General features: G+C 42.4%; 1 protein-coding gene across 4 annotated transcripts in view; it reads right to left on the reverse strand.

Moving 5' to 3' along the window:
• Positions 1 to 688: 688 nt before the first annotated feature.
• Positions 689 to 27,956, reverse strand: part of fgf13a (fibroblast growth factor 13a) — a 49,331-nt gene continuing 22,063 nt past the window's right edge. For 2 of the 4 annotated variants that reach the window (XM_068740834.1, XM_068740835.1), the window contains exons 4-7: positions 13,732 to 13,842; positions 11,428 to 11,531; positions 6,184 to 6,382; positions 689 to 2,513 (exon numbers count right to left, since the gene is read on the reverse strand). In XM_068740834.1, coding sequence (XP_068596935.1) covers positions 2,377 to 2,513; positions 6,184 to 6,382; positions 11,428 to 11,531; positions 13,732 to 13,842 — 551 coding nt within the window. In that variant the 3' untranslated portion in view covers positions 689 to 2,376. Of the gene's footprint in view, positions 2,514 to 6,183; positions 6,383 to 11,427; positions 11,532 to 13,731; positions 13,843 to 15,489; positions 15,680 to 17,469; positions 17,501 to 27,956 lie in introns of those variants that run through there. The other 2 variants (XM_068740837.1, XM_068740836.1) reach the window with 2 other exon arrangements.

The following is a 27,956-nucleotide window of genomic DNA, read 5'->3' on the forward strand; positions in this document are numbered from 1 at the left end:
TTTTGCATTAAAGCTTTGCCACAAAGAACACATTAAAAAGTTATCCATGGAAAAACTTCCTGCACTGCAAGAGAGAATCTGCAGTTCATTTTCTTCTTACTCTGAGTTTTCCTCACCTCATATTTGATTGTTGCTACTCTTTTTCCTGCCGTCCACTGTGGAGAACAATCAGAGCAGCGCGACCATGATAAAGAAAAAAAAAAAAAACATCAAACAAAGTTCTTCTGGCCAGAATGAGAGATGGCTGGGAGGTTAGCACGGTGTCACGCTATCGTTCAGCTCGTTCTTTCCAAGCATGACTTCCCTGCCAGGTAATTACTACCTCAAGTCACATTCTCGCTGCATATATGAAGACCCGGCAGCACTCTGATAGCAGCAGTTTCAGGTATCAAAAGAGACACTGGATGTTTCAGACAGAGGAGGCCCTATGAGCCCATCAATTTCAATTCTGAGACAATTAACGGGATCCTCCACCTGCATGTGACATGATGCTGTCAGCAGATATAGGACATATGTCAGGTATGAGTGTGTGTTCAGGCATTCCCCAACAGAGGGTCAACTACAATCTAGTTCCCACAATGCACCCGTCTGTACAGTTACAGTGGCTGGAAGGTGGAATACGTTTAAAATGTTGCAGACAAAAGTGAGTCAACTGATTCAAACAAGAAAACCTGACACATTTTAAAAGTAAATCTTAATATAAACATTTTATTCAGTGCATTTATGTGTATACAACAAATAATAAACAACTGGAAGTGATCAAGCAGCCACACTGACCGTCTGTGAAGGTTATCAGATTTAGCCTCGTCGTTTGGAACACAAGATCCAACATGGGTTAACACACATAGCCTACATCATGCAGCTCCAGACCACAATGCCCCTGCGTTCTCCCATGCAACAGATATGTTCATCTAATACACATCCTGGAAGTAAGTTTAAAAAAAAAACAAAAGCCTCCCAGAAGCATGTACCAGGAGAGAAAAAGTTACGTAGCCGAAGGGAAGAAGACCTAGCCCACATTGAGGGCCCAGTTTGTACATAATTGTGTTGGTACATGCCCCGTGTGCAAGGATGGGAAGGTCTTCATTTTTTTTTTTTTTTTACACTTTTACAAATATGACATATCCTATAAAATGTTAAGTCACCTTAAAGCCCACAGTATTCTTTTTTTTTTTTTTTTTAAATATAGAAAATATTTATACCACAGTAAGTTACTAAAACACACAAGCATCCTGGGAAGGTGGCTTCGCCATATTCCTATGGTGAACTGCAATAAGTTGCCAAAAAACAGGACGTGGGGGAAGTATGACACAGCACAAAGAGAGCAAAAAGATCACGAGGACAAGAGACATTGGGACATAATAGTTGCTTCATACCTCAGTCATCGAGCTAACAGCACAACATCAAGCACACCACCATCTTCAAAGTGTTTCAAAGCACTTCTTTTGTCCAGTTTTTGTTCTGCGTTTCACCAAATCTTTGCTGTCACCAAAAGAAATGTACAATAAATTCATTCGAGCATTTCCTGCCTCATACTGGCTCGGATTTCAGTTGCTTAAAGGGACACTCTTTCATTCCGTCTTTGGTTACTTGAAACCCTTTTCAATGATGAAACGGCAACAAAAACAAAAATGCTAAACAATGGAAAGGGAAGAGAGAGAGAGAGAGAGAGAGAGGGGTGACAAAAAGTTATCAAATATTTCCGCGAATTCAGAAAATGTGCACAAAAAAAGGTGCCGCTGTGGCATCAGAAAGAAACAAAAACTGCGAGAGAGCCACACTGTCCCTTATATTTTAGGTCAGCTGAACATGGGCTGCGCCGTGCTAGAGAGGTCAGGCTCTGAGCGTGTGCACTCTGATGCAGGAGAGCTACCGTCTGGCTGGCCGCAGTCCCAGCAGCACCGGCGGCGCCATACCAGTCAGTTTATCCTCTTTGTTTTCACAGAAGCATGGAGGAGACAGATCAGGGCTTGTACTGTACCGCTGCAGCCTCGTAAACCAGCGCCATTACTGCCTATCCCCGTCTGAAAGATGCAGAGGATGGTGTGTCCCCCCAAAAAGGAAATCGGGTAACGATGCTAAGTGATGAAATGAAAGTAAGATAAATCTCAAGCCAAAAACATTTAGAATTTTTTTTTTTTATTCCAGAATGGGTAATGTGCTGTTAAGTGTTTCAATATTGATACTGTTTTGATGGTGACTGACATGGATGAAGTCTAACTGTGTGCTAGTGATGCTTTCTGGGTGTGTGCTTGTGGTCTTGCTGTTGCAGCTAGTCCTGAACCGTAGATCTGAGAGAGAAATCAGCTTGGAGTCACGCTCTGTTGGAGGAAAGGTTTCCTCGCTCCGCTACCGACCCGGTTTTGGGCAGCCGGGCTACGTCGACTCATGCTGGCTCACGGCTTTGCCCCCATTGAGCAGAGCCGAGGCACTCCGACTCTTAGTGGGTGTGCCGCTGCCGGAGCGGGAGAACTCTGTCAAGTCATGGAGGGATGGCTCTCGGTACATTGCCACTGTAGGGAGACAAAATTATTTAGAATTAGCCATTAAAACGTTTTCACATATCAATAAAGAACAAAAAAGAAATGCTTTGTCAGACTTCACACTATTTTAGCAAAGTCAAGAGTTCCCGAGCTGACAGGATATGAGATCTTATATTTACAGCACTGCAATCTGCTGAATGAAGACATCGCGGCAGAAGGAGTTTGGTGCCGCATGGCGTTATAACGTCAGTAGTTTGCTTTCGATTTGCTGCGTGTGCTGCAGTGTATGGGATCCATTTTCAGATGAAAATCAGTTATCTGAGGTTCACAGGCTTTCGTTTCAGGATGCCGTTTGATGATCGTACCTCTGGGAGTCTGTGGCTGAAACAGCAAAGCCAGTCCTTCGCAAACTTCACTTAGTGCAGCATTTCTTCTTACAGCAGCAATCCAGAGACCATCCTTAGACAAATTATTGAACGGTAGGGTTTCACCGGGAAACCGCTGATAGGCCACAGCCCTTGGGGATTGAACCCACTCAAAGCCATCCACTGCTATTCATTCCAAACATTCATTCCCAATATCAACCATCTTTTCTCATTTTCTAAATTCCTCCCTCTCCCCTTGGTTCAATCAAGCATCAAGGCTTTATGAAAGAATTGGAAGAGGATGTTCCTGTTTGGGTTTGAATGATGCGAGCGGAACGGCGTTCATCCAGAAACAGACTGAGAGGCTGGAACCAGAGGAGTAATGAGTAATGGCTGGAGGGGATGCGACTGCAGAGGCAGCTTCTTAATTGGCGCCCTGAAACTTTCGCCACTGCCTTTGAATCTCTATGAGCAGCTGGAACAAATGATCCTTTATTTTATATTTCCACTCTGTTTCTCTCACAAGTCTCTTTCCAAACCACTTGCTGCAGCTGGAAGTTAAATTATGTCAGATAATCTTCTGATTTTCTGGAATATTTCATAATTATATAATTTGTTTTTCCACCTAAACATTCTCTATCTTGCAGTAGATGAGTGATGAATATTTTTCAGAATCTGCCGGACTCTCATCCAACCTATATCGGCCCTTGATCTTCTCCTTTTCTTTTCCCTCAGTGTTCCTCTTAGCAAAAAGAAAGGCAATCACTCTCTGGCTATTATGCTTAAGTGTGTTTGAATCCCCCCTGGACTGCTGGTTCAATGAAAGTGAAAAGCTATTATAGTGATCTCGGAGGGCAAACGTAGATCGTTAACAAGGTGGCTGGAGGAGCTCCACCAAAATAAATCACACTGACAAAAAGAAATAAATTAAGAATGTAACTCCATGCAGGAAACAGCGAGCAGTGTATTCTTTTTGACAGAAAACCAGCATTCTAGTACAGAAATATTGTCTACAGCTTTCATTACCTCCGTCGAGGAGGTTATATTTTTGCCGGCATTGCTTTGTCTGGCTGTCTGTCTGTTGGCAAGATAACTCAAAAGGTTACGGAGAGATCTTGATGAAATTGTCAGGAAACGTTGGGAATGTTACCAGGAACAGCTGATTAGATTTTGCCGATGATTCACGAGAGATTCTGGATTCTGGATCACATTTCGTTAACATTGTGACAGCAGTGGAGAATCAAAATTTGTTCCTCAATGTCTCGGTTGATTATTGACCTTACTTTATGGAATTTGACACAGTTATGTATGGTGGGAACCTCCATCTCACCACCCAATTTCATCCAGATCAACATGTGGACGGTGTAAATCCAATTAGGAGGGGAATGAGCTGCTTGGCTGAGGTCTGCGCTCTCTGAGTGCTTTGCTAGTTGTATAATTAATTGACCGTCCCTTTATAGCGACCTGCACTAAAATCTAATGGAACCTTTTCTGGCTCAAGACCCATCTTCCCACCACGTTTCAAGGAAATCTGTTCAGCGGTTTCTGCACAATCCTGCTGCCAATCAGAGTCATAATTAAGTCATCATTCTGCCAAGTATACACTAAATCGCTCACTTAAGTGGGTTTGATGTTGTACTAGACTGCAGCATATTGAAGGCTAAGAACATTCTAATTGAGTGTTGCCTTGTATTTAATGTCAGCAATCAAAATCCTGCCAGCTTCTACCCATTCCAGCATAATGCATATTAAATTAAACAATGCCAAATGTCACTTAAGGCTTACAAAAGAATGGCAGGCAAATCTACAATTAGAGAAATAACAGAAACAAATGTGACACTTTTAACAATCTAAATAAAGAGTTGCCTTTTTAGTCAGACCCACTGAGATGACAGATAAATCCGTGTCTTGTTGAAGATGAAAGGACTCTGGGCTCTTCAGCAGAGAGCGCAGAACCACTCCTCCCTCTCTACTCCCAGCATTCTCTGCTGTCCACACACAAAGCTGACATGGGTTGGGCTCTGTGTGATTTTACGACCTCCTGGCTGCTATGACTCAAATATTTAAAAGTATTGCTCCTGGGGCTAAACTGCGTCTGCAGCAGAGTGTCCCCGGCTCGGCTGGAGCCGTGGTTCCCAATTAGTGGACCAGAGGAGGCTTGTATTTGGACGGTGATGCCTTTTGACATCACGATAAAAAGATAAATGGCCCATTCATGATGAGTTGAGAGTAAATAAAATGGGTCTTCCAAGATGCCTGGACATGAAAGTGCACATTTATTTTCTCTGCAATAAGCTCACAAAGGCTGACAAGCCTAACTTTCTTTCATTAGATCATGAAATAGAAATATTAATCATATTATATTATTAGAATGTAAAAGGAAATTTGGACATTTATCCCAGAATGACTGTGCACATTCTCCGGCTATGAAGAGTGATGTTTCGTCTCATCATGAAACTGACTGAAGATGTCAGCTTCTTTTTACAACTTGAACCTTGGAGACCAGCCGCTTGTCGGTCAGAATCCCTTTCTGGCCAGACATGTCAGCACATTTTCAGGAGTTAGGTCAGCAGATACTGGACAGATGGGCTCTACAAGGGAATGTGGCATTGAAGCTTCCTTAAATGAACTTGTATATGTGCTGAGCTGAAATATTTAATTTCTCATTATATATTTTGCTTCCATCTTGTGCGATTGTAGAGCTCAGTGCAGCAGAGCATTTTTATTTCATCCTGAGGAATCTTTATGCCATCGTTATGGACTGGAAGAAAGTTATTTACAATGCAAACTTATAGATGAGGCATTTATTGCATTTTTGTTCCCTAGTTGTCCTGCAGAGACACGGACTGTACGACTATCAGACATGTTTAACAACAAATAAATGTTAATTAGTAATGCCAAAAACATTTTGCCGTAAAACTGACAAAATGTTATCGTTTGTGCAATAAAAAAAAAAAATTAGACTGATTTCTTGAAGCAGGAGAACATAACCTTGTGTCCAACTGTTCGAACCTCAGCAGGGGAGGAGGCTTGACTTATTGGGACTCTCGCTATTTTAATTGAACGCCCCTGGGCTACAGGAAGCCGTTTGAATAGCCGCACGCCGTAGGAGAAAGCTTTATGGCAGAAGGTTATGCAGACAATGGCTCATTTAGTGTCTTTAAAAACAATATTCAGACAGGCTGAGAGCATAAAGAAAATGTGGTCATTTAATCAGAGGAAAGCCAGTGGTTTGTGAGGAAGGTTTCCTTTTTACATATAATTGACTGACAAATTAAGGCTTATTTAGTTACATAAGATTATAACCTGACCCTGAGGATCGCGAGCAGCCTTACCTTTCAGAGGTTTGGGAAGGAAGTGGGCCGCTGGCTTGTTCTTCTTCACATGGTTCCCCTTCATGATCTCTCCCTCCTTGTTCAGACCAAGGTACCAGCCCCTGCCTGACTGCTGCTGCCGGTATATCATGGAGGAGTACGTCACATAATAGTTCTCAAACACAGACTCCTTGAATTTGCACTCTGGCGTAAAGTGTTCCTGTGAGGAAACAGAGGAGCGGCCGTTAGACAGTAATCCGCAAACCCTCCAGAGTCTCTAACAACTGGGTGAACGGAAGCGGCTGATCTGCAGAAGCACACTGGTCGAGATGGCAGCTGAACAACGGCGCGTTGCGCCGCACCTGCAGAACTCACCATCAGCAACAAGAGAGAGAAGAAGCCACCTGAACGCTCAAGGCCCTGCTGTTAAATGTTTGTCTCCAGAGAACCTCCGTTTACTATCATGAATAATGAAGCACTTTATAGCACAGATAACAGTGGTTGACAGATACAGGGAAGCATTAATTATATATATATGGGCCTATATTCTCATTTTGCCTCTGGCTGTAAAATATACATGGACTTGATCTTTCCCTTCCGTCTTTTGACTTAGTATGGAACACGATTTACCTTTTAACCGCAAAACACAAGGACGCTTTTGTGTGCAGAAAATCGAAAGGTGCGTGTTCAGTTGTCCAATTGTCACAGTGTCCAATCAGACAGATGGCAATATGCCTTGCGAGAATGGCCGTGGCTTCAAATGTTCTACTAAGTGAAAGTTTATAGAGTGCGTTGAAATACCGCCATGCCCATGACACCACTTATATTTACATATGGCTTTATAAAATGTTTTTTCTCAGCAAGAGAAGGACATGCAACTCTTTCAGACAGAAAGAGTCCCCCCCCCCCCACCCACCCAGCATCAGCCCTACCCCAGTTAGGAAAGGTCAGTGGAAGTCACTGGTGAGAATGGTGATGTGTTCCCAGGGCTGATGACCCACTGTCAGCTCATGACAGACGGGAAGTCATCTGTGACATGTCTGCAGGATGTTTTAGTTCATATAATTGAAAACAGACCTCTTCCTGTGCAACGCTAACCCGACTTCAGAACGATGAAGGTGATTCATCATCTCTGGTGATGTGCTTTTAAGGTCTATGCAAAAGACGCATCTAAAAAAAGCAATGAGCAATTAAACCAATGCAGTGCAATGGGCTGGAACGTGTTCACATATTTATCACGTTTAAAGACCAACATAGAACATTACCATGTTTTATTGTGTCTTTTGTCACACAGAGAGGACACTCTAGATGAAAGTCTGACAGAAACAACATGGAATTGTAAGGACACACACATCCTGTTGGCACAGCCCTGGTTCCCTGTTCAGCTGCAACATGACAGCGGTTCCAAACACTCAAAAAATAAATTAACAGCCAGGCCACCAGCTGGGATTTTACACCGTTACGGTGAAAGTGCCGGAAGTCATTCTTGTTCTCTGGACAGTGTAAACCAGACAGGAAAAGATGACGTGCCGTCCTGCCTTTGTCCAACAGGTGTCCTCCCCAAACAGCCGTTTTCATCAAGTTGATATCCATGTTATAGTTGTAATAAAAAGGTTAATGTACTACTGCAGCTTCTTTTTCAATTCACTGAGGTTATATTTTACAGTCTACTCCACTCTCGAAAAATTATTATCATGACTTCATCATTTTAATATTCTTAAGAAAAACCACTCCATTAACGGCCCAAAGACAAATGCTGCCCGCCTTGCCAGGAAATGTTGGAAATCAATATTCATCCTCTGCTCATTAAAGCATGGAGTCGCTTCGATCATCTTTTCACAGATAAATTGTATTATTGATTTTCTGAGGCCTCCTCTGTCAGCATATTCAATCACAAAACATTTTTAATCTTACAAGTTTAAAATTTTTCTTACAGCAGTTTTTCCCCAAACACGATTTTATTTATAAAGTGATGTGCAATGAACATTTCAGCCTATAAGAGCATCAATGGCGGGGCATAATTAAGAACAGCCGAACAAGCTGAAAGCTTTTTGCCGTGTCATTTTGATCCTTTCTACTGTCTTTGATCAGTGGTTTCAGCCTCTTCTCATAAAAGCAGCTTTTTGTTACTTCTTGCATTTATAACAAGATAGTAGAAGAACATCTTTCACGGTCAAAGCTCTTTGGCTTCCTTTCACGTTAGAGATTTCTTGCATAAATATAATGGATAAAAATACAACAAATTAAAACTGAAAAATAAGTGGAAGCATCAGGATGACAATGAGATGATTCTCTCCGTTTGCCTCTAATCAAATCAGGGTGTGGTTTTTTTGTCATATATTGCTTTCTTAATCCTAATCCTTAATTTTCACCATTCAGCAGCCGGAGCACCTGAACTCCTTCTGCGTTTCTTACCGCCAAACTCTGACAGTCTTAAAAAAAAGCTAAACAGCATTCATCTCACTTATAAGCAGCAACTCAGAGCTCAAAATACAAGGAGGCAATATTTCAGTACAGTGATTTTTTGTGAACGCGTGTGAACATTTATATTTAAGTTAAATTGCTCCTCGTTATTGGAGACCTGTCAATATGAGGGGAATATTTAATAGGGTAAAATATTGATGGATGTATCCCATCCTATTTTTGATAACCATGAATATACAGCACACAAACAGCCACAAAATCATCCATCCTGTAAACGGCTTGCACTCTATCAAATGACTACACAATTCAGCAGTGGCAAGAAAAGCACAATCCATTAGTACGGCAGTCATGTCAAGTTCTATCGGCTTCGAGGAAGAATTACCGGCGAACTGTGTTTTTCTGATCCGACCAGCAGGAGAATAAATTCCATCACAATGGATTCGACCGCCTCTGTAAATACATTGATGGATTTATTTTCCTAAGACAAGTCAAATCAACGCTCCGCACTGCCCCGTGTGTTTTCAGCGGCCATATCCAAATGGAGATGACACCAATTATGCCAATGAAATCCTGTCTTGAGTGCTGTCGCAGCTTCCTTCATATCACATCAACGCTTGTGTGAATCGCAGAAGCCACCAGAGCAACGGCAGCTCGCTGAAGCCAAATCTCCCTAAATCCTGCTTTTCGATGTCGCAGTCTTTTCAGTAGAATTAAGATGGATTAAAAAAGCATCTTTTATCTTCAGACACAGATAAAGATTCCTCTCACTCCATGTTTGTCAAGGAATAAAGGGGGGTTTACGCTAGAAAAGACCTTTGCAAACACAAAAGACAAATAGACACAGCCACGCAGGCTACACGTTCAAGCCATTAGCACACACACACACACACACACACACACCGAACAAAGTAGTTAATGACACAGCTCAATGGAGTGAAACCTTAAACCAGTGGTTCTTTTCCAAAGGGACTGAGCTCGTTAAATGATTTAAAAGGCGCGGCAACCGCACATCCAACAGGAATGTACTAGCATGACAGTGAAGTGCAGCGATACACAGATGTTTACCTTTATACCGCACACTTATTAGGATTCCATTGTCAAGTCCTGAAGAGCCCAAGTCTACGCTAACACGAGAGGAAAATTGGGAGGAAAAAACATTGAGTGATTTTTGGAATGGTGAACAATACAATCCTGGCATTCCGTTTGTTACAGCCATTCTTTTTCCTCCTCCTGTGCATTACTGTCACACAGAGGGCCTTTATAAGTGAGCGTGAAAGCATTTAAAAGCCTGGAAAGATAAATGAGCCTATACACCTCAAGGCTGGCATAATGAACGCCTTCACCCCAAGAGCTCTAAACTCAATGCAAGTGGGCTCGCAGCGATTAAAATTAATTCAGACATGAAATTATTAACACCACAGCAAAGGTGCCAGGTGATCTAAAAATACACCCAACACATCTCTGAAAATATTAGCGGAGCTGGGAAGCATTGTTCTTGTGTTCAGGGGAAACATCCCCTCCGTTGCTACCGCCGTGTACGACTGTACACTGGTTTGATACCAGTTTGCTTTTTCAGAGAAATGTCTTTATGTTAGCAAGACATGTGTTAACACTCTTGTACACGTGGAGAGGCAAACAGGAAAAGAGAGGGGCAAAATCTGTGTGAGTGACAAACAGAAGCCTAAATCCAAACTGAAAGCCTTCAAGAAGCCTTCGAGGAGATTAGGCTGTAGTCCGGTAGTTAGGAATTACATGGCATCCATTAATCGGCCAGGACTACTACTGATTCTCGCTGCTGCTGCTTTGCCATCTGTAGTGAATTCTACAGCTTGCTGTATGTACAGTATTTCATTAGCAACAGCCAAATTCTTATAATTAAAATCGCTGACCGAGGATGCGGACTGAATGACGTTGACGGGGTTTGAAGGAGCATGCTTCATTTCAATTACTCTTGTGTATTCCCTGCAGGCAGGGGAAACCCCAATGGCTATGTTGTCAAACAAAAGCTAGCGCTCATTAAAATGTCATTAAAGGCAGGCCACACAATCGCTTGCCACATTCACTGCAGTGATTAAAGTGCCTTTCTTTTGACACAAGCATTCTGCTTTTGTATTTGCACAGCTGGACAGGTCGACTTTTACAACCTCACAGTTCTCACCATTAGTCTGCTGATATTGTTGTATCGCCGGTTTCGGTTCTACCTGTCCCCGGCATTTCAATCTCTCGTGCAGAATGCGATCTGGTTGCCATCATTGTCCTTTCTAAGATCCAATGTTTGTCTCTCAGGGGCCTTAATTTGGTTTTCTCTGCATCTTTCAATCAATGAACATTTACGCGTTTATTTCTAACCAACCAGGACCTTTACCGTCCAGATCAATCTTTGCTAATCTGACTATGAGGATTGTCAGTTAGCAGCGGTTGTGTGTGTCTGCATGCCCGCTGGGAGGATGTCCAACCAGCCTGTCAGTCCTCCTATCGGTGCCTGCCGCACAATTAGATGGTGGCATTTGGGAAAAGGACCAAGAGGGACATGATTTGGGGTGCAGCTGCATTATTCATCACATTTGAATCAATTATGAAGATTCAGCTTCAATGATGACCATCTTAAACCAACTTTGGTCACAGTACATTTTATATTGTGTCCAAGACACTATTCACTTCAAGTATCTATCAGCTCGCTCTCACGCAAGTTTTGGATGAATTTCTTCCAGCAGGTCTTGTTGCCATAGTAACCTCACATCTCCATACTGTACATAGAGTAGAATAAAATGTTAATAAGTAGCACAGAAAGACACATGCACGCACACACACACACACACACATTTAGAGTTAGACACTTACTGATGTATACAGATAGCCCTCACTGTTCATAGCCAGATAGAGTTTGGTCTGCACCCCCTGGATGGCAACCACTCGCAGCCCCACCGGAATGAGGTTGAACATGGCTGAGAAGAGAAGCAAAGGAGAAACCTTTCACACTACTTCATGTCAATTTCAAGAAATCATTGCATTTAAAGTTAATAAAGCAAAGAGGAAACATTTCTGTTCTACAGCTGCAATAAATACTTAAGAATGTATTTGACACATGAGTGTTGGTTGTTAAATAAACTAACATAGGCAGTACGCAGTTCCTTGTGGTGCTCCGCAGGGGAGGTTCTTTGGTGCACCTTTATTTTAAATGTTTATGTTGAACTTGACCATATTCAGTTACACAACTGAATTACATACATATTTAAAATATCCCAATTGATCAGAAAAAAAAGCAACCAGACTCATCTGTAATCATTTTTCCACTTGCTGGTCATCTGTTCCCATCTCTTCTTTATTTGTTGTATCCTTTTGGTAATACCGAACAATATATATGAAATATATATTCAGAATTTCAGTTTGATAATGATTCCACTGGGGCTTTTGCATGAGTTTTGCGCTGCATGGTCCTCCACGCATCTTAAATTCTTATCATGGTTAAACTGCTACCTTCAGATCAGTTTAAAATCACAGCACAGAACTGTAATCAGTCGGTAGCTCCCGAGGGAACGATACTCTTCCTTTTATGTTGAAACTTTCCAAACGACATGTTTCTTAGTGTTCCTTGCATTGGCAGCTTTGTACTGTACAGCAGCCGCTGCCAGTAACAGATAGGACCGACTATTTATACCCTCAATATCTCAAGTTTTCCTTTTGTCTACTGTAATTATGTGCATGTATTAATCTGATAAAGCCATGATGCGTGTGCCTGAGATTCCCTACAAACAACATCCTCTCTCAGCCCAACATTAAGCATGCTCATTAATTTTAACACAGTTTATTTCAGAGAGGAGGATGTAGGAAAACAGTGTGTTATCTTTGTTTAGGTCATTTTAACAACTTTCTGTTTGGAACCTTCTTTGGTGCAGTGTGCACGTTAAATACAGTCACTTGCTAAACGACAACTGCTCAAATGGATCCAATTCGGATGCAACACAAGTAAAAGATTGATACTGTATAAAACCAATACAAAATCATGAGTTTAAGAGACTTGGATTTCTTATTTCAGGCATTATTTACCTTCTTAATGAGAATGTCACAGAAATATGAAACTTTACTATCAAACAGCAAAATGACAGTGAGCAGAAATCAAATTATACTTTGTGTGTGTGTGTGTGTGCTCCTCTCCCACCATCACAAGACTGTGCTCTCATCGCCATGGAGACAAGCGCACCCAGCGCCTAACAACGCTATTTTTGGAGCAGTGCACAGAGCTTCTCGCTTTCTCCTTTTCTTAGTCAGCTTCACTTTTTAAATTTTCTCTTCAAAAACTATTGCGTCGCTGATGCAGGCCGGCCGTTATTTGCAAAATAAATGTGAGTTAGATGCAGACACAAGCCATGAAGGTGGTCGGCGTGTCAAATAATAAGATGCTCTTTCATTATCTTGTAGTTCGCATTTATTTTTCAATAATTTTCTTTATGAAACAATTCAAGGTGCCTTGCATGGATGACGTCTAACTTGCACGCAGCTGCTGGAAACACGTGCCATCTCTACTGGAGGAATAATTGAATACACAGGTTTTAATTCACAGGCTCCAGGGCCATTTACATCTATTTAGTGTCGAGACTACATAGGAAGTCTTACATCAAAGCTGTGTCTGTGTCGTGCAGATCTGTTGCTCAACAATATTGCGTTTGCAATGGGGACAACGTGTCTCAACTAGGTGGCCTGCTGCAGCGCTCTAATGCATTTACTGCAGCATTGGCCTCAGTGTCTAATTCTAAGGCTTCAAAGTGGCTGTGACAATCTCCCATTGATCTCCTCGTTAATTCGTTTACAGGACAACAACGAGTCGGCGGGTTTGAAGGCAATAACAACGAAAAGATAAAACTGTCAGCTGCAGTGACTTCAAGTATATTTACTCAAGTACAGTTTGCAACACAACACTTAAACCTACTGGCATAGTCGAAGCGTCTTCAGCTATACGGCATGATTTAGATGTTCAGTTTGCCTTAATGTTGATGGATGTGTATATATATATATATATATAGAGATAATTAAGTCTCGCTTGTGGCATATGGCTTTGAGAGCAGTGAAGTAAAACAATTCACCATGACAACCAGAACAGTTACGGACGCCTGACAAATGACGCTGAAACAATACAGTGGAACTTACTATAACCGTTGTCCTCCTCCTTGGTTCCATCAATGGTTCCATCTGCCTGCAGCTGCAGGTGAAAGCCTTGTCGGCTGTACAGCTTTGTCACAATCCCCTTCAGCTGGGGCTCTGTTGAAGCAGAGGGAGCACAGAGACAGGAAGACGCAAAAATGAAACCACAGACTGCAAATAAGAAACAAAAAAAACTAGAATATAGCACATAGGTAACATTCTAAAGTTAGTGGAGCCACAAAACCCAGTTCAGGGCAAGGCTGAGAACCAAATAAAGAACGGTTATAAAAGATGTCTGTGAGATGTCAGTCCATCGAACACACCTGAAAGTCATGACAGACACGAAGCAGCGAGGAGAATCGACTAAACTCTGGCCTTCCTGTGGCAGTAATATCCAGCTCCAGTTAAAGATAACGCCTGCTTGACCGCTCAGTCATGGCGGCCATCGCTTAATGAAATGATGAGGTTGTTGATATCGCAGATGCTAAGTTCTGCGAACGTGAACGTCATTCTACCAGCAGCACGGCCCAACGGCCGAGGGGGAGTCTTTTTTGTTTTGCCGTTTCTCAATCCATGTTTCCCATCACTTTCTTCAACAAACTGTGTTCCTCAATATCTCGGTTGATTATTGATGGGGGTAATTGAGCTGCTTGGGGGAGGTCTGAGTGCTTTTCTAGTTTAGTTTTGTGTTTAAACTGTTACTTTACTGTGGCTGTGGAGACTGTCTGTGTTACATCAGCGCTGCGTCTGATCAGGGCTGAGTGCTCTTCATTCCCTGGCGGAGTGTCTTTTTACTTCGCTTTACCACATCTTTCATCCGTCCTTTCATCTCGTTTACCTCTCAGTCATAGCGTAATACTAGCCTTACCACTTTTGCTGCAGAGGTTGAGTCTATATGTGCACCAGGACTATTACATGAACATGAACGTGTGCATACAGTATATGCATTATCAGGTGATACAACAATACTGCATGAACAACCCACACTAGGTTGTTCTGAGGACACACTTGCCTTCTTCAGTTTCCAAAGAAATATTACGAACCATGCAACTACAATCATAGTTAAAGATCGAAATTGAGACCTTTTTCTACATGTTGGACTACAAATTGCCGATGCATTTCTCCATTTTTGAAAACTAAATATTGCTTTAAAGAAAGTTCTTCTGTGGCTCCGGTTCCTCTGCTGGCGGCATGCCAGCAATACTCATATGGAATTATTTACATTTTTACTTGTACGATCAAGGCACAGTCACACGGACCTTGGTCGTGTGTTAAGAGAAAAACCCACATTACATTTTAGAATTATACACTTACAATTTTTTTTTATTCTATTTGAGTTCTGACAGTTTCTTTTTTTCCAGCAACAAGAGTTGGAAAAAAAATACATTTATAAGAATTTGTTTTAAAACGAATTGTGAGATTTGTCTCAAATTAGAAATATTTAATCTGTTGGCCTATTATTTCAAGATTCATGATAAAACAATAAACAAGTTTCGACAATCAGCAACATTTGTCCATTTTGGCAACTAACAGTATACAGAAATGACTCATGATAAACTGACAGAAGTCTTCGGTATAGTTTCCTAAATAGACTCAATAAATATGCCTGCACATCTTTTACATCTGATCCAGCGCTGACTTGATTACCGGTAGTAGAGAGAGAAGGATCGATCACAAACAGTGACATTTAAAATACAGCGGCTGCTCCAAAGATAAATTGTTACTTTATCATGGATAACATCCGTATGAAATTGCGTAACAGACCTGGTCGCCTCCTTCGCCTCTTCTTGGAGCCAAAGAGTTTGACCCGGGAGAAAACGTTTAGCCGTCCGGGCTTCTCGCAGCTCGCTTTGGGCTTATTGGGGCTGCTTACGCAGCGGCAGGCGTTCGTCTTCTCGCGCTCCCTCGCCTGCCTCTTCTGCCTTATGAGGGAGCTGGCGATCGCTGCGGCCATCGCCAGTTTGGCGGCGTATATGGGGAGGAGAAACCTCCGGAGAAACGGGACAATAGCCGCCCTCTTTGAACCCAGTGAAGCTGGATTCAGAGGGGAATTGGGAGTCAAATGGACTTGGAGGAGCTTGACAATGAGATAATCCCACAGTGGCGCGGTGGAGAGGCAGCTTTAGGAGACACCGTTCAGAGATGTCCAGAATCGGGTTTCACGCTGGTGGACGTTAACTCGGGGAATGTCCATTTCATCTCCGAGACATCAACACACTGGTCCCGCCGTGAAGCGACGGCGCTGCAAAGACTTTCCCCGCATGCTCCTCCAACTCTACCATTCTCTCGGGATGTCAACAAATACGCGCAAACGCAGTCTTTGTAATCTGCGGGTGCGTTTTACAACTAAACTACATGACGGCGCACATGGCGGGCGGAGAGTCGTGGATGAATCTCACTGCGCGCGGCTCAGGGATGGAAACACCTGTTTGCGGGCGCAGGGAGTGTTTGCATTGCTCTTCATCTGCTGAGCGCCGAGGCTGCTGCTGCAGAGACAGACTTAAGAAAAGGCGTCGAAGAGGATGCGAACGAATCCCAACAGGAGCCCCCCCACCCTCGCCCCCGCCTCTGAGTTTTGTTGGCGCGACGCAGCGCAAGGCATCAGGAGGAGCACGGATTCAGCTTTGCTGCTGAGAGCATCCTGTCTGTAACTGGACAGTGACCAGTGGGGAGGGTGGACAGTGCAGGGACACAACCCCACTATGGGACAGGGATCCACATCTCATCATGCCCCGATTCATAGTTTATTATCATCGAACATGTGCGGCTTGAAGCCAAAACGAAGTCAGAGAATGAAGAAACGGCAAATATACAGAGAGAAAACGCGCATAAAGCAGTCAGTGCAGCTCCGTCGTTGCGTATGTGGCGATATTTGACAAATAAATGCTTCCGTTCATTCGGAAAAGGCGTCGAATGTCCAACTGGAATGCCATTAATAGCAACTGGATATGAAATGTAATTCATTAATTACGCTGCAACATCTGGTTTTTATCATTCAAAGGGTTGCGGGTATAAACCCGAACGTCATCAGACGTTAAAGAGAGACAAAAGGTACCAACGGCGGGTTTGTGGAGAAAGATCTCCGCAGTGGGAACACGAATTCGGCTGTCAGATACGAACACTACGCCATTCAATGTTTGAGAGTTTTAGACTCTTGCATGATTAAAGTATGGATTTAGTCAAATGAAGAGGCATTTAAGTAAATAGCAATGTTAAATTAAAAAGTAAAGTTCTGATCACCCTCCTGCGTGGACCCAGTCGCGTCAGTTTTACAATCTGACAAATGGCGCCATCTACCGGCCTCAAGGGGAAAGTGTCGTTTCATTTATTAGTATCGATAATAAAAGAAAACTCCAGTAAAAAAAACAACCCGAGATTCTTTTGCATTTAATAAAAACGAGACGCTGCCTAAAACTCGTGTAGAATAGCGAAGTGTGAGATAAGACAGTAAATAAGTTTCTCAGAGGGGCGATTATAACAAAAAATAAAATCGTTAATCTCACAGAAAGCAGAGTCGAAACTCCTGAACTAAATGCACACGAGTCGAGAGAGTGCTTTTCAGCACCACGGACAGCTCCGACAGCAAGCATCCAGAGAATTCCTATACTTCATCCCCGAAACAAACATAAACACCGAATCCACCTTTACCAACAAGCACAAAAAAATAATCAGAAAGCTCACACGGTACAAAATACAAGTCAAACACAGCATCAAATCAAAACTAAAAAAAAAACAGCAGCATACCTGAAACCGATTTTCTCAAAGGGAAAGTCATGATTCTCTACAGCAGCGCACGCAGCAGAGAGTTTGACATCAGTTGCAGTCCTCGTGCACGGAAGTGAAGACGAATAAGTCTCCCATCGGTAAAGTTTAAACCATCCTCAGACATCTGTCAGAGGCGAGGGTGGAGGAGAACGCGCCGAGGCGTGGCCGTCAGCGGGAAGACCATCGCAGGACATTAGCGACATGCCATTATGACTCCTAAAACGCTCATTAAACATTCATTTAGAGGTCGTCTCCATCCGGCAAACAGGGGCGTGGGTCCGCGGTAATGCTGGGCTCGGTGGGGGCCAGACTGAGGGAAAGTGATGGGAAATAAAGACCGAGATTGGACTTCCTTCGTGGCGGCAGAGAAGACTTTGCTCTCATATTACAAAAAAAAAAATGCTGTAAAATGATCCGATAATGTGTCGACTAAACCGGTTATACGGGCTTGTCTACTTTTGACTGAAGAATATCGACGTGCGATCAACAGAGACAACATGCATTAAGCAAAGTGTTTTTTATTTCCCCCCCTTCTTTTTTTTTTTTAAACAGTTTTCTCTCCCTGTAAAACTGTAGCGGGATTATTTTAAATCGTCCTGCTACTGACATTGACCAAATATGTCACGAGATTATTTATCGCCAGCGCATCTTTTACTGTTATATAATGTTATATAATATCTCAAGCGTGTCTGGGTTTGCTTGTGCAGCTCCGGTCATTAACTCAGTTGCTGCACACAGAACATAAAGTCGATGTAAAGTATGTCGTGTGGCTTTTTTACAGACGAAATACATCAGATTTATTGATCCATGTTACGCAATGATGGACAAAACTATTAATTTTGGGCAGCAGAGCGTCACGGCAGTACGTTTCTGATGGTACTAACAGTTCACAGATCTTGACGCTAGATGGTGGAAGTGGACAGGAAGGCAAGAGCAACGTTATCCAGGATGTAAAAGCCAAACTCTAAGAAATGCTTAAGTTAACATTAGATTCATGCACTGTCTTCGAATTCACAAAATAAAGCAGAGTTATGCAATTGGAAACATCGCATAGATTTTTTTAAAGGATATATTTAAATGTGGCAATATTGTAAGTTATACATGATTTAAAAAAAATTAAAGACCTTTTAACCTCTGAGAGAAACAACAAATCAATAAAGAAATCATTGAAACAAAATAAATATTTCATTCAGAGAGTGAAGTAAAGAAGTACAATAAAACAGAGTCAACGTATAGTAAATGTTTTCTCCATAGCAGAGAACCATCAAGCGACTAAACCAATCAGACTAGCTCTTCTATCATTTTTTGCTAGTCTAACTAAGAGCAAGAGGATAAACCCATGTTGACTCCGTTACGTGGTTAAAGTATGTTATAGTGTGTGACTTATTTCTTTGTAATTGTGGCTCTGAGGAAAAGACAGGTGGCGGAGCTAATAGTGGCAGAGATGAAGATGCTGAGCTTCTCCTTGGGAGCGACCAGGTTCGAAATGAGACAATAATAGGGACAGTGAAGGTCAGACGTTTTGGAGATAAGGTCAGGGAGATTAGACTTGGATGGTTTGGACATGTCCAGAGGAGAGACGGGGACTATATCAGTAGAAGGATGCTGAGGATGGAACTGCCAGGGAACAGGGCTAGATGTCGACCCAGGAGAAGATACATGGACGTAGTGAGGGAGGACGATGCAAAGGACAGGGTGAAGTGGAGAACGTTGGTTTGCTGTGGCGACCCCTCGCGGGACAAGTCGAAAGAAGAAATGTAATAAGAGCTCAGTCAGTCCACAGAAAAGCGATTTTCTGCAGCATGGCAATAGTTGATACCATTACACGATAGGCCTCCTGTGGTATTGCCCTCTGATATATTTCCCTGCTGCACTCTGGAAGGTGCATAACAAACCTGAACAACTGATTTACACTGCAGCACACAGCATCCCTACCTGGTAGGAGCGCGATAAATGCCATTAATTAAACAACTAAAAAGAGACAAATGAAAGTGTAAATGTCTATAGGTTTGGTGAAGACCGTGCTGCTGTTGGTGCTTTTCTTAGAGGCGGCCAAGCTATAATGGAGAAGGGGGAAAAAGAGCACACAGCATCACTAATGGGACAGGCGACACCAGCTTCAAATAGACAAAGCAATGACAACGGAAATTAAGAATTCCTATAAATCACTCAAATTCTTTTTATCGTAACTTCATTTGTATTTGAGAAGATTCTCAAGAAAACAGCTCAGTTTCTCAGCTGAGTGGAGTATAGAAGCGTATTTAACCGCTGACTTATGATGTACTCATTTACAGGAGTCAGCTGCCCCTTTACTCGGTCGTAGAGTAGACTAAAAACCTAAAAGGCCTCTGGCATGTTGCAACAGAGCAGATTACGATTGGATTTAGGTTATAAACACACGCATAGCTGGAAGACTTTCTCATAAAGGTCTCAGAGAGTATGTCTCTTCCTGCAAATGTAGCCGTTCATATGAAGAAGCATTTATGTGCAAGCGCCACATGGCTTCACACAGACCCGCAGCTTCCCGGCACCCTGCTGCCCTCGTCGGCTCTGACCACCAGAGAGCAGCAGGAAATCGATCAAGGTTTACGAGTAGGGTGGCGACCTTTGTGTCTAAAGATAGCCAAACAATTAAAGCTATCTTTCCTCCTTAATAACTGGAGGCGATCCTGGTAGCACCCAGGGTATAGTGAATGCTTCGCGTCCAAGAGCAAATGCAGAGTGAGCGTGGAGGCGAAACCTTTTAATGCACAGTGTCTAGTGCAGGACAGACACACGAGCCTTCTGCTCCTGATTGCACCAAGATGTTTCATGTTAGACTCATTTATTCTCTCCAGATCCCACTGGAAACTGCAACAGAGGGCTGTTTTTGTTCAAATTATTGGCCCGCAGTGAGAAGATGACGTGAAATATCATCAGGGGGGGAAAGGAATGACCTCTGTGAAGCTCAGAAGGTGGCCATTCCAACCATGTAGCCCCTGTGGGAGTATTTTTGCTGTCTGCTCTTTGTGTGAATTAACGCTGGTACAGTAAATCCACTACAACAGCAGCTTACAGCGTGCTCTGCCACCAGCGCTGTAGTGAAACCATGCGTTACCATGGAGACTGCACATACGCGTGTGTGTGTCTGTGAAAGATGGGATGGGGGGGTGAGACCGTGAGAGAGATCATGTGCGTTGAGAATGGGGGTTGGATATTACAGAGCAAGAAACCAGCCGTCACTCAAGGATTTGGCCGAAGGAGCTGGACGGCAGCGTCACGGCAACGGCTGCATGATCCATCCCAGCCAGTGGAAAAAAAGAGAGATGCATTCAGGACACGAAAACAAGGGGTCAGTCAAGTGAGACTGGAGGACATGATTCTCATTATTTCTCCCAGCAGGGAGACCAGGGTGATCATCACCTTTGGGATAAACAAGAATGTAGGCCGAGCTTTAAAAAAAAAAAAAGCCCATCATGAGACCGAAGGAGCTGCTAAATCTTATACTGTATTTGCTGGATGTCTTGGATGCATTATTATTGCCGAAAAGGAGTTTTGTGTTTTGTAATAGAGACTGCCACGTATCAATGATTTCATAAAAGCGGCTGAAAACAATAGAGAACATATTTTTAAACATCAAAACTGCATCAGTAACAGGATATCTGAACTGCGTGTCAGTCTGGGCCTCATTAAACTGCCAGCACTTCATCTGCGTTTTAAACTCCAGAACTAATGAGCGGCAGACAGAGAGTCTGTGTCGCCTGACCTCGCGCGTTCTCTATAACTAACGGCTTCAAAGACTGTCTGCTGATCAACGCCGCCATATTTCCTCTCGCACGGAGGAAAAAGTGTCTTTTTAGTCAAAGGAAAAGGAAAACAAACTTATTTTTGACATCAGTAAAAGCTAAATATGGCAAAGAACTGAAACAGTTTCAGGAGTTCGTTTTTTTTGGCCACGTTTTGAGTACAAAGATGATGACACACACACTGATCAATAATTACTCTATTAGATAATGATTTGCAATCTAGACAAATCATAAAGCAAAGGTTCACTTCATCTTCATCCACGGGTTCCTCCAAAAGACATTCACATTGTCTAAACTACGCATTACATGCATTACTACTATGATAGTTCATTGATAGAGGATATTACAGACACAAGGAGGACATATGTAATTTCACTGCTTCTGTTTTAAGTGTTTCATGGGGGGGGGGTATGAATTTAAACAAGCAGTGATGCAATGAATATTAATTATTTATATGAAATACTAACGATATACAACAAGAAACACCATTAGTAAGAATGATTATATACTTTCTAAATGTTCCTCTTAGAATTGTCTTTAAAAACTTTAAGTTAATACAAGATTGCAGCGAGACGAGCTTGATTCTGCACAAACTGCAGAAAATTCAGATTCTGCATGTAAACGATATTAATTTAGCTGATAAGCATACTCCAGGGTCTCACATGCTTCCCCCTCGGGTTGTTTCTGCACATTTGCATGCATGTCTGTAATTCATGAGTATGTTTGTATGTAAAGCTGCAATGACTTGGAGAAGTCTCAATCCGAGGCACAGAGCGGCGTGTGGAATGGCCAGAGTTGACAGCCTGCTGGGAATGACTAATGGTGCACCGGTGACGTATCCCCCCCTCCCCCGACACAGCGATGAGTGTAAATACAGGCCAAAGAGGCGCTCATCCGCAAACCGGCAGACCTGTATATCTCCTCAGACTTCACACAAAGGCAGTCTCTGGTGTAAACAAAGTCTGGTGTGTCCTCTTTGTTCCTCCCCGAGCGGGAATATAACAATAGAGGCAGCTTTATTTAAAGCGCATGTTTTTTTTTTAGGGTGAGGGGCACTAATGGAAATTGAAATGTAATATCTTTGTGCACATTTGTTAAATGTGTGTTCATGTGTTCACCAACTGCATGAACCTGCACTTATCAAGTCCCCTGGGAGGTTGAGAGTGAATCATAGCCAGTGCCGTTTTAAGCCAGAGAAAGATGGCTAAAAGCCCCCCGTGAGCGATAGCCACACAGCCGGTCCTGCAGAGCACAATTCACATTTCAAAGCTGTTTCAATAAAGAGATTCTATTTAAAGTGATTTAGCCGCACGAGAGGCAGAAGACAAATTCAAAGCATCGTCCAGGGTTACAATAATGTGACAAAATAAAGTGCCTATTATCAGCTGCGAGGACTCAAACCTGTTTCTAGGTTAGCTACAGCAACCTATCTCGTGCAACATTTCCTATCAGCTGAGGTAGTGAAGGTGGAGGCTCATACAGTATGACGTTTTACACAAATAAAAATAGAGACATATATTAAGACAGAAGCAGGCAGTCTGCCAAATGTAGTAGGAGTCTGCAATAAATGGCTGCTTTGTGAACAGCGTCCAATATCCAGACTCACAGGAGGAGGTAGCCGGAGGAGGAAATCAAAAAGGGGAGACGCTCCCTCACTAAAATGGATGATTGGACATTCACAAGTGTGAATTATCTTGTGTGAATCATAGATGGCAAATCAATGTAGACCCTCTAGCAGAGTATTTAGGAGTTGAAAGCGCAAAATCTCTTTTACTCTCTTACCTTGTCCTTAAGCAGAACACTTCCAGGAAATGGGTTCTCTTCAAAGTGAACATCTGGTATCAGCGACAAATCACAGAGTGCTGCAGCCAAAATAAAGAAGCTCAGACTTTCTGAAAGTCTCCATTTTTAACTCCGTGCTAATTATAAACCATCTGACAAGAGCTTCAATCCGGTCCAGCAAGTAAAGGGACGTTGTCCTACATGTCCCTTCCAGCATGACACATTAAGAAAAAGAATAGTCAGATTAAAGGGGTTGTCTCAAACAGAAGATTACAGCCCAAATTGCTGTAAGGTTTGAGCCGCAAGCGCACCGGCTCGTCCATCGTTGTTTATCACCAAGGACACATTGAAGTCTTAGGTGAAAGATAAAGTCAGGAACTAACTAAACTAAAGAGGAGCTAAAATGGTGTCCAGATTTATAAAGTGCAAGTCATTGCATATAACGGTTTTGATTAGTTTACAATCAACAGAAAGGAATAGTGTTTTTACTAAATAAGAACATTTGCATTGGAAATTGATCATTTTCATTTAAATCCATCGTTGTTGAGACTCGAGAGAGAGCCATCATAGCTTCTGCGTCACATTCCGAGGGGATGGATGAATGGAGCGGTTTTGTCTGCGATCCGTCATTGACAACATTTCCATCATTGGAACTAAACCATCATAAACCTCGTCTGGCCATAAGAACAATGAATGATACGATGATTCAGTGCAGACATTTGTGGATTTGTTTTTTTACAAAATCATCACAGTAATTCTGTACATCCAAGCATTATTGCATGATTCAGAACGGCACAGATCATTTGAGGTCACTGAAAAGCCCGTCACATTTGGTGCAACAGATCGACTCAGTTATCAATGACACGGCAGAAGTCGTGACTCAACTTCCGGGAGTGGGTGGATAAATAGGCCATATTTCCTTACGGGCATAGAGTATGCCACCGGTCACTTTTGGTCCCCGTGTTCGTTAGTGAGGTCAGCACACAGAAAAATCAATGGAACCATAATGACAACGGGTGGCTGTGGAAGCGTGTTCGAGACTTTAAAAGGTGAAAGGCGCTGTGCAAAGCTGTAGAAAGCCCTACGGAGGTTTGAAGAAGTAGGCCAGACCACAGCAGTAAAGCAGTAATGGAGCTCTGTGGTCTGTAATAAGCATATAATATGAAATGCAACATTATCACAGGAAGACTGACCTTCATTATTGAACTGTAATTAAGTCGAAGAGAATGTCATCTCATTACTTTGCCAATGCAGAGTCATGTTATGAAATTAACACCGTCCACAGGGACAATGTTCAGCAACTATAGCGGCAACAACAGCAGTGCGTCCAGAGGAGCATTCCTTACATCTGTGACCGGTAATGTACGCAGGAAGGAGATGATGATGGGGAGAAGCGGGACAGCAATGACCATTTCATCAACAGTATGCATTATGTATACCAAATCCATAGACTTCACTGGGCAGTGCCGTGTACTCGTAGCAATGGAGGGAGTATGATATGTTTGAGGGGACTGCTTCCACTTTTAAGTACTCTGTCACGCTTAAGTGTGTTCATGGAATATTAGCTTTTCATCCCATATTTATTTGTCAATATGCTTCACAGGGCATCCTTTGTACTCTGCGGAAGACAGGATGACTTCTCTCAGCCTTGATTTGGGTTTCATCGGTCTCGCTGGAAGTGTCAAGTCTTCTCGGCCCGGAAGGCAACATGTCGGGAGAAATTTTGTCTCTTTATGAAATGAAGCCAATATCCGCCCTGGCTGGCTGGCAGGCTGGCACATTTTACTCGTTGCCCCCTGAGAGGGAATGTGCAAGGCTTTTACATAACCGCCTTCAACAAGATGACTCCGACTGTCTGTATGTGTCAGAGCCAAAGTTGCCTGTTGTTCTCCGGGTCTCCACTAATGTGGTTCTGAAGCTCAGAGATTAGATGGGGGAGGGGGGGGGGGGGGGGGGGGGTCACATTGGTCTCCTTGGTGGGGAGCAATGCCTGATCAATACTGGAACATTAAGGCATGTCAGAGGAAAACTAGAGACTATTGCTCCTGGCTGGCGGCGTCACTCTTTGTTCTTTAATCAATCAATCCTGGACATTGATTCATACAACTGTCATTCCTCTCAGAATTACCAAAGAATCACTTTCAGCGGCTGAAGGCAACGTTCAACTACCAAGAGAAGCATCAAACGAATTTCACAGACCCTGTAAAGTTAGAGCAATACCTACAGGTATGTGTTTTTATGGCATGTTCTTCAGTTAAGATAATTCTCTACTCAACTCTGAGTAAAGTGGGGGAGCAATGTGTTGGTTGCGCATGCTACTTGAAAGAAGATATTTGTTCACAGTTAATTTATTACATCTAATGAGTATCTAACTCATTCGCCACAATGAATTATTCTAATTCCTGTGTATCCACAATCTTTATCCTGGGAGCCACTTTACCTGGCCTCCAATTAAAGAGTTGCTGACTCAGAAGTTTGGGTCAATGTCCCAATTAAATAGCTAATGCCTTTTCCCTCCGAGGGAAGCTTATGTGTTGCTGTTCAATTGTGGAATGTACCCAAGCACATTTACTATAACTAGTAATTCACTGGACTATTTTTATTTCCCCAATGTAAGAGGCAACTGTTTTTTTAAGATACTTCTATGATTAATATATCCTCCTTTTATCCCAAAATTTAATTCATTTAAGTTTCTCTGATGAAATAAAAGATTAAATTGGTTGAGAAACTGAGTTTTGTGAGTCTCAAAGGACAATGAAGGAGCAAACATGATGATTTCTACAACTGCTCTGCTGTTGATTAAAACTGTTTGTAAATTAAAATGAACCCAACTTCCAACACACACAGCTGTAAAACAGAAAAGATGCATAATAACATAGGTAACATTCAAAAACATCATAAACTAGAGAAGCACTCAGAGCGCGCGGACCCCCGCCAAGCAGCTCATTCCCCTCGGGATCATCATCAAAAGGTTATAAATGGTATCTTTATACACCAACCATGAAATGTTAAAGTGAATCAGGCTTGATGTGTATTTTTTATTGATTTTTGAATCCGTAAATGGGGTTTCCAATGTTAAAATTTTATGTTTTTTCCTAACGTCATTCTGGATCCGATCCAGATTAAATATGGTGGCGAGATAGCGGCCCCCAACCTCCATGACTGTCAAATTCCATAAACATGCGAGGTGCAGCATGGAGGGTGCTCTGTCATAAGGAGCGACGCTGGCCTCTTGACATGTAACCGCGATATGGCGAGCGTGTGAATCACCGCCATGCTCTTTAGCCTGGTCATGGGAAGGGAGGGACTACGGCTCGTTCCAGTCACACTTCTGCTCACATCGTCTTGGCTGAGTGGGGAGCAGATGAGCTATTTTATCAGCGAGGCCGAACCGTTTTAGACAGCAACCTCGATATGCAGCAACATGCTGGACTTCATTCTGTCTGCATGAAACTTAATCCTGTATGCTGGAACTTTTAACGATTGGGTTAAAATAAAATTTAAAATTAACTTTAAATCAATCAAGTTGAGAATAAAAAAATAAATATGTTATCATCCTACAAGGAAATACAATGTAAACAAAGACGAAATGTATTACTAAAATGAATAAATAATGAATGAATGAATGAAAGTAGCTTTGGATGTTAGTGAAACGTATTGATTATTGGGCTTGATTTTATTAAGCAAAAACTGCGTCAAGGTCCGCCAGCAAATGGTCATTTATTACGGCAAACCTTTCAGTCAATATCACTAAAGCTGGTGCGAGATTAAAAGACTAAATTAAATCTGGGTATCTGAGTTTTATTGTTGAGGTTGAGGAGAGATGGGTCAACTAGAACTTCTGAGGAAAAAGCTTGAAAATAAAACTGGTCTGGCTGTTATATTTTAGTCCAACTATTAAGTTGTTAACATTTAGAGTTTCTGCAACTGATTTCAGAAAAGGAAATGCATCGTGCTTGTCAAAACCAGTGCAGATACAGAAGAACTGGTACAATTCCTAACTGACAATGAGTATTCCAGTTCAGAACCGGGCTACAGAGGCAAAATAAACTCCCAAAGCAAACGCCATTCCCTCCTTGCGCCTATGTCATACAGAAACATCTTCCTATGCATTTGTTCATGTGTATTATTGCATAGATGGAAACTGTAAACACAGAGTCCTGCAGGCATCTGAATTATGAACGGCTTATTGAAACAGATCTCTTCCTTCAGGCATCATCTTTTACTTTTTCTATGGAGGAAGAGAACTGAGCCGCAGAGTGATGGCAGCAGAGAGAGACACGAGAGAGTCTGACTAGAAAATGAAGAGGTGGTGACACAGAATGAGCCAAAGACATTACAGAACACACTGTTTAATTGAGTGCAGGCAGCGGACGCAGGCCTGAGGAAGCAGGAAGTAAGTCGAGTGCTGCTTCTCCGCGTTCTCCTGCGTTCATTCACGTGATGCAGCTGCACAGAGATCAAGTCACTGGACTAGAGCAAGAAAGGGTTTACTTTAAATAGAATAATATAATGGAAAAGAGAATCATCTTTTATCTACAGAAATTTGGGGATATTTCATTGATGCTATGGATTGTTCATGGTGACAGCAGTGATTCCCAAAATCATTGCTGACAGTTTTTCACTCTGTAGTGAACATTACCCGATCCCTGCTTACGGGAATCTCCCTCTTCTGCTCCAAACAGCCTCTGCTCCTCGATTTTTTTTTTTTTTAAACATGGTTTTATATATTAAAATTATCTACCGAATTATTTTTGCACCCAAACTGTTATTTCCACCTTTTAGGAAGAATATGAATGGCCGAGTTTCTCTCTGTGTAGTTAATTTGCCCATGATTCAGTCTCCATCTCTATTATGAATCAACATTAAAGACCTTATGTAACTGCTGTGCCTTCTCCC

Source organism: Brachionichthys hirsutus, chromosome 6 (assembly GCF_040956055.1).
Source record: "Brachionichthys hirsutus isolate HB-005 chromosome 6, CSIRO-AGI_Bhir_v1, whole genome shotgun sequence".
Lineage (NCBI taxonomy): Eukaryota > Metazoa > Chordata > Actinopteri > Lophiiformes > Brachionichthyidae > Brachionichthys > Brachionichthys hirsutus.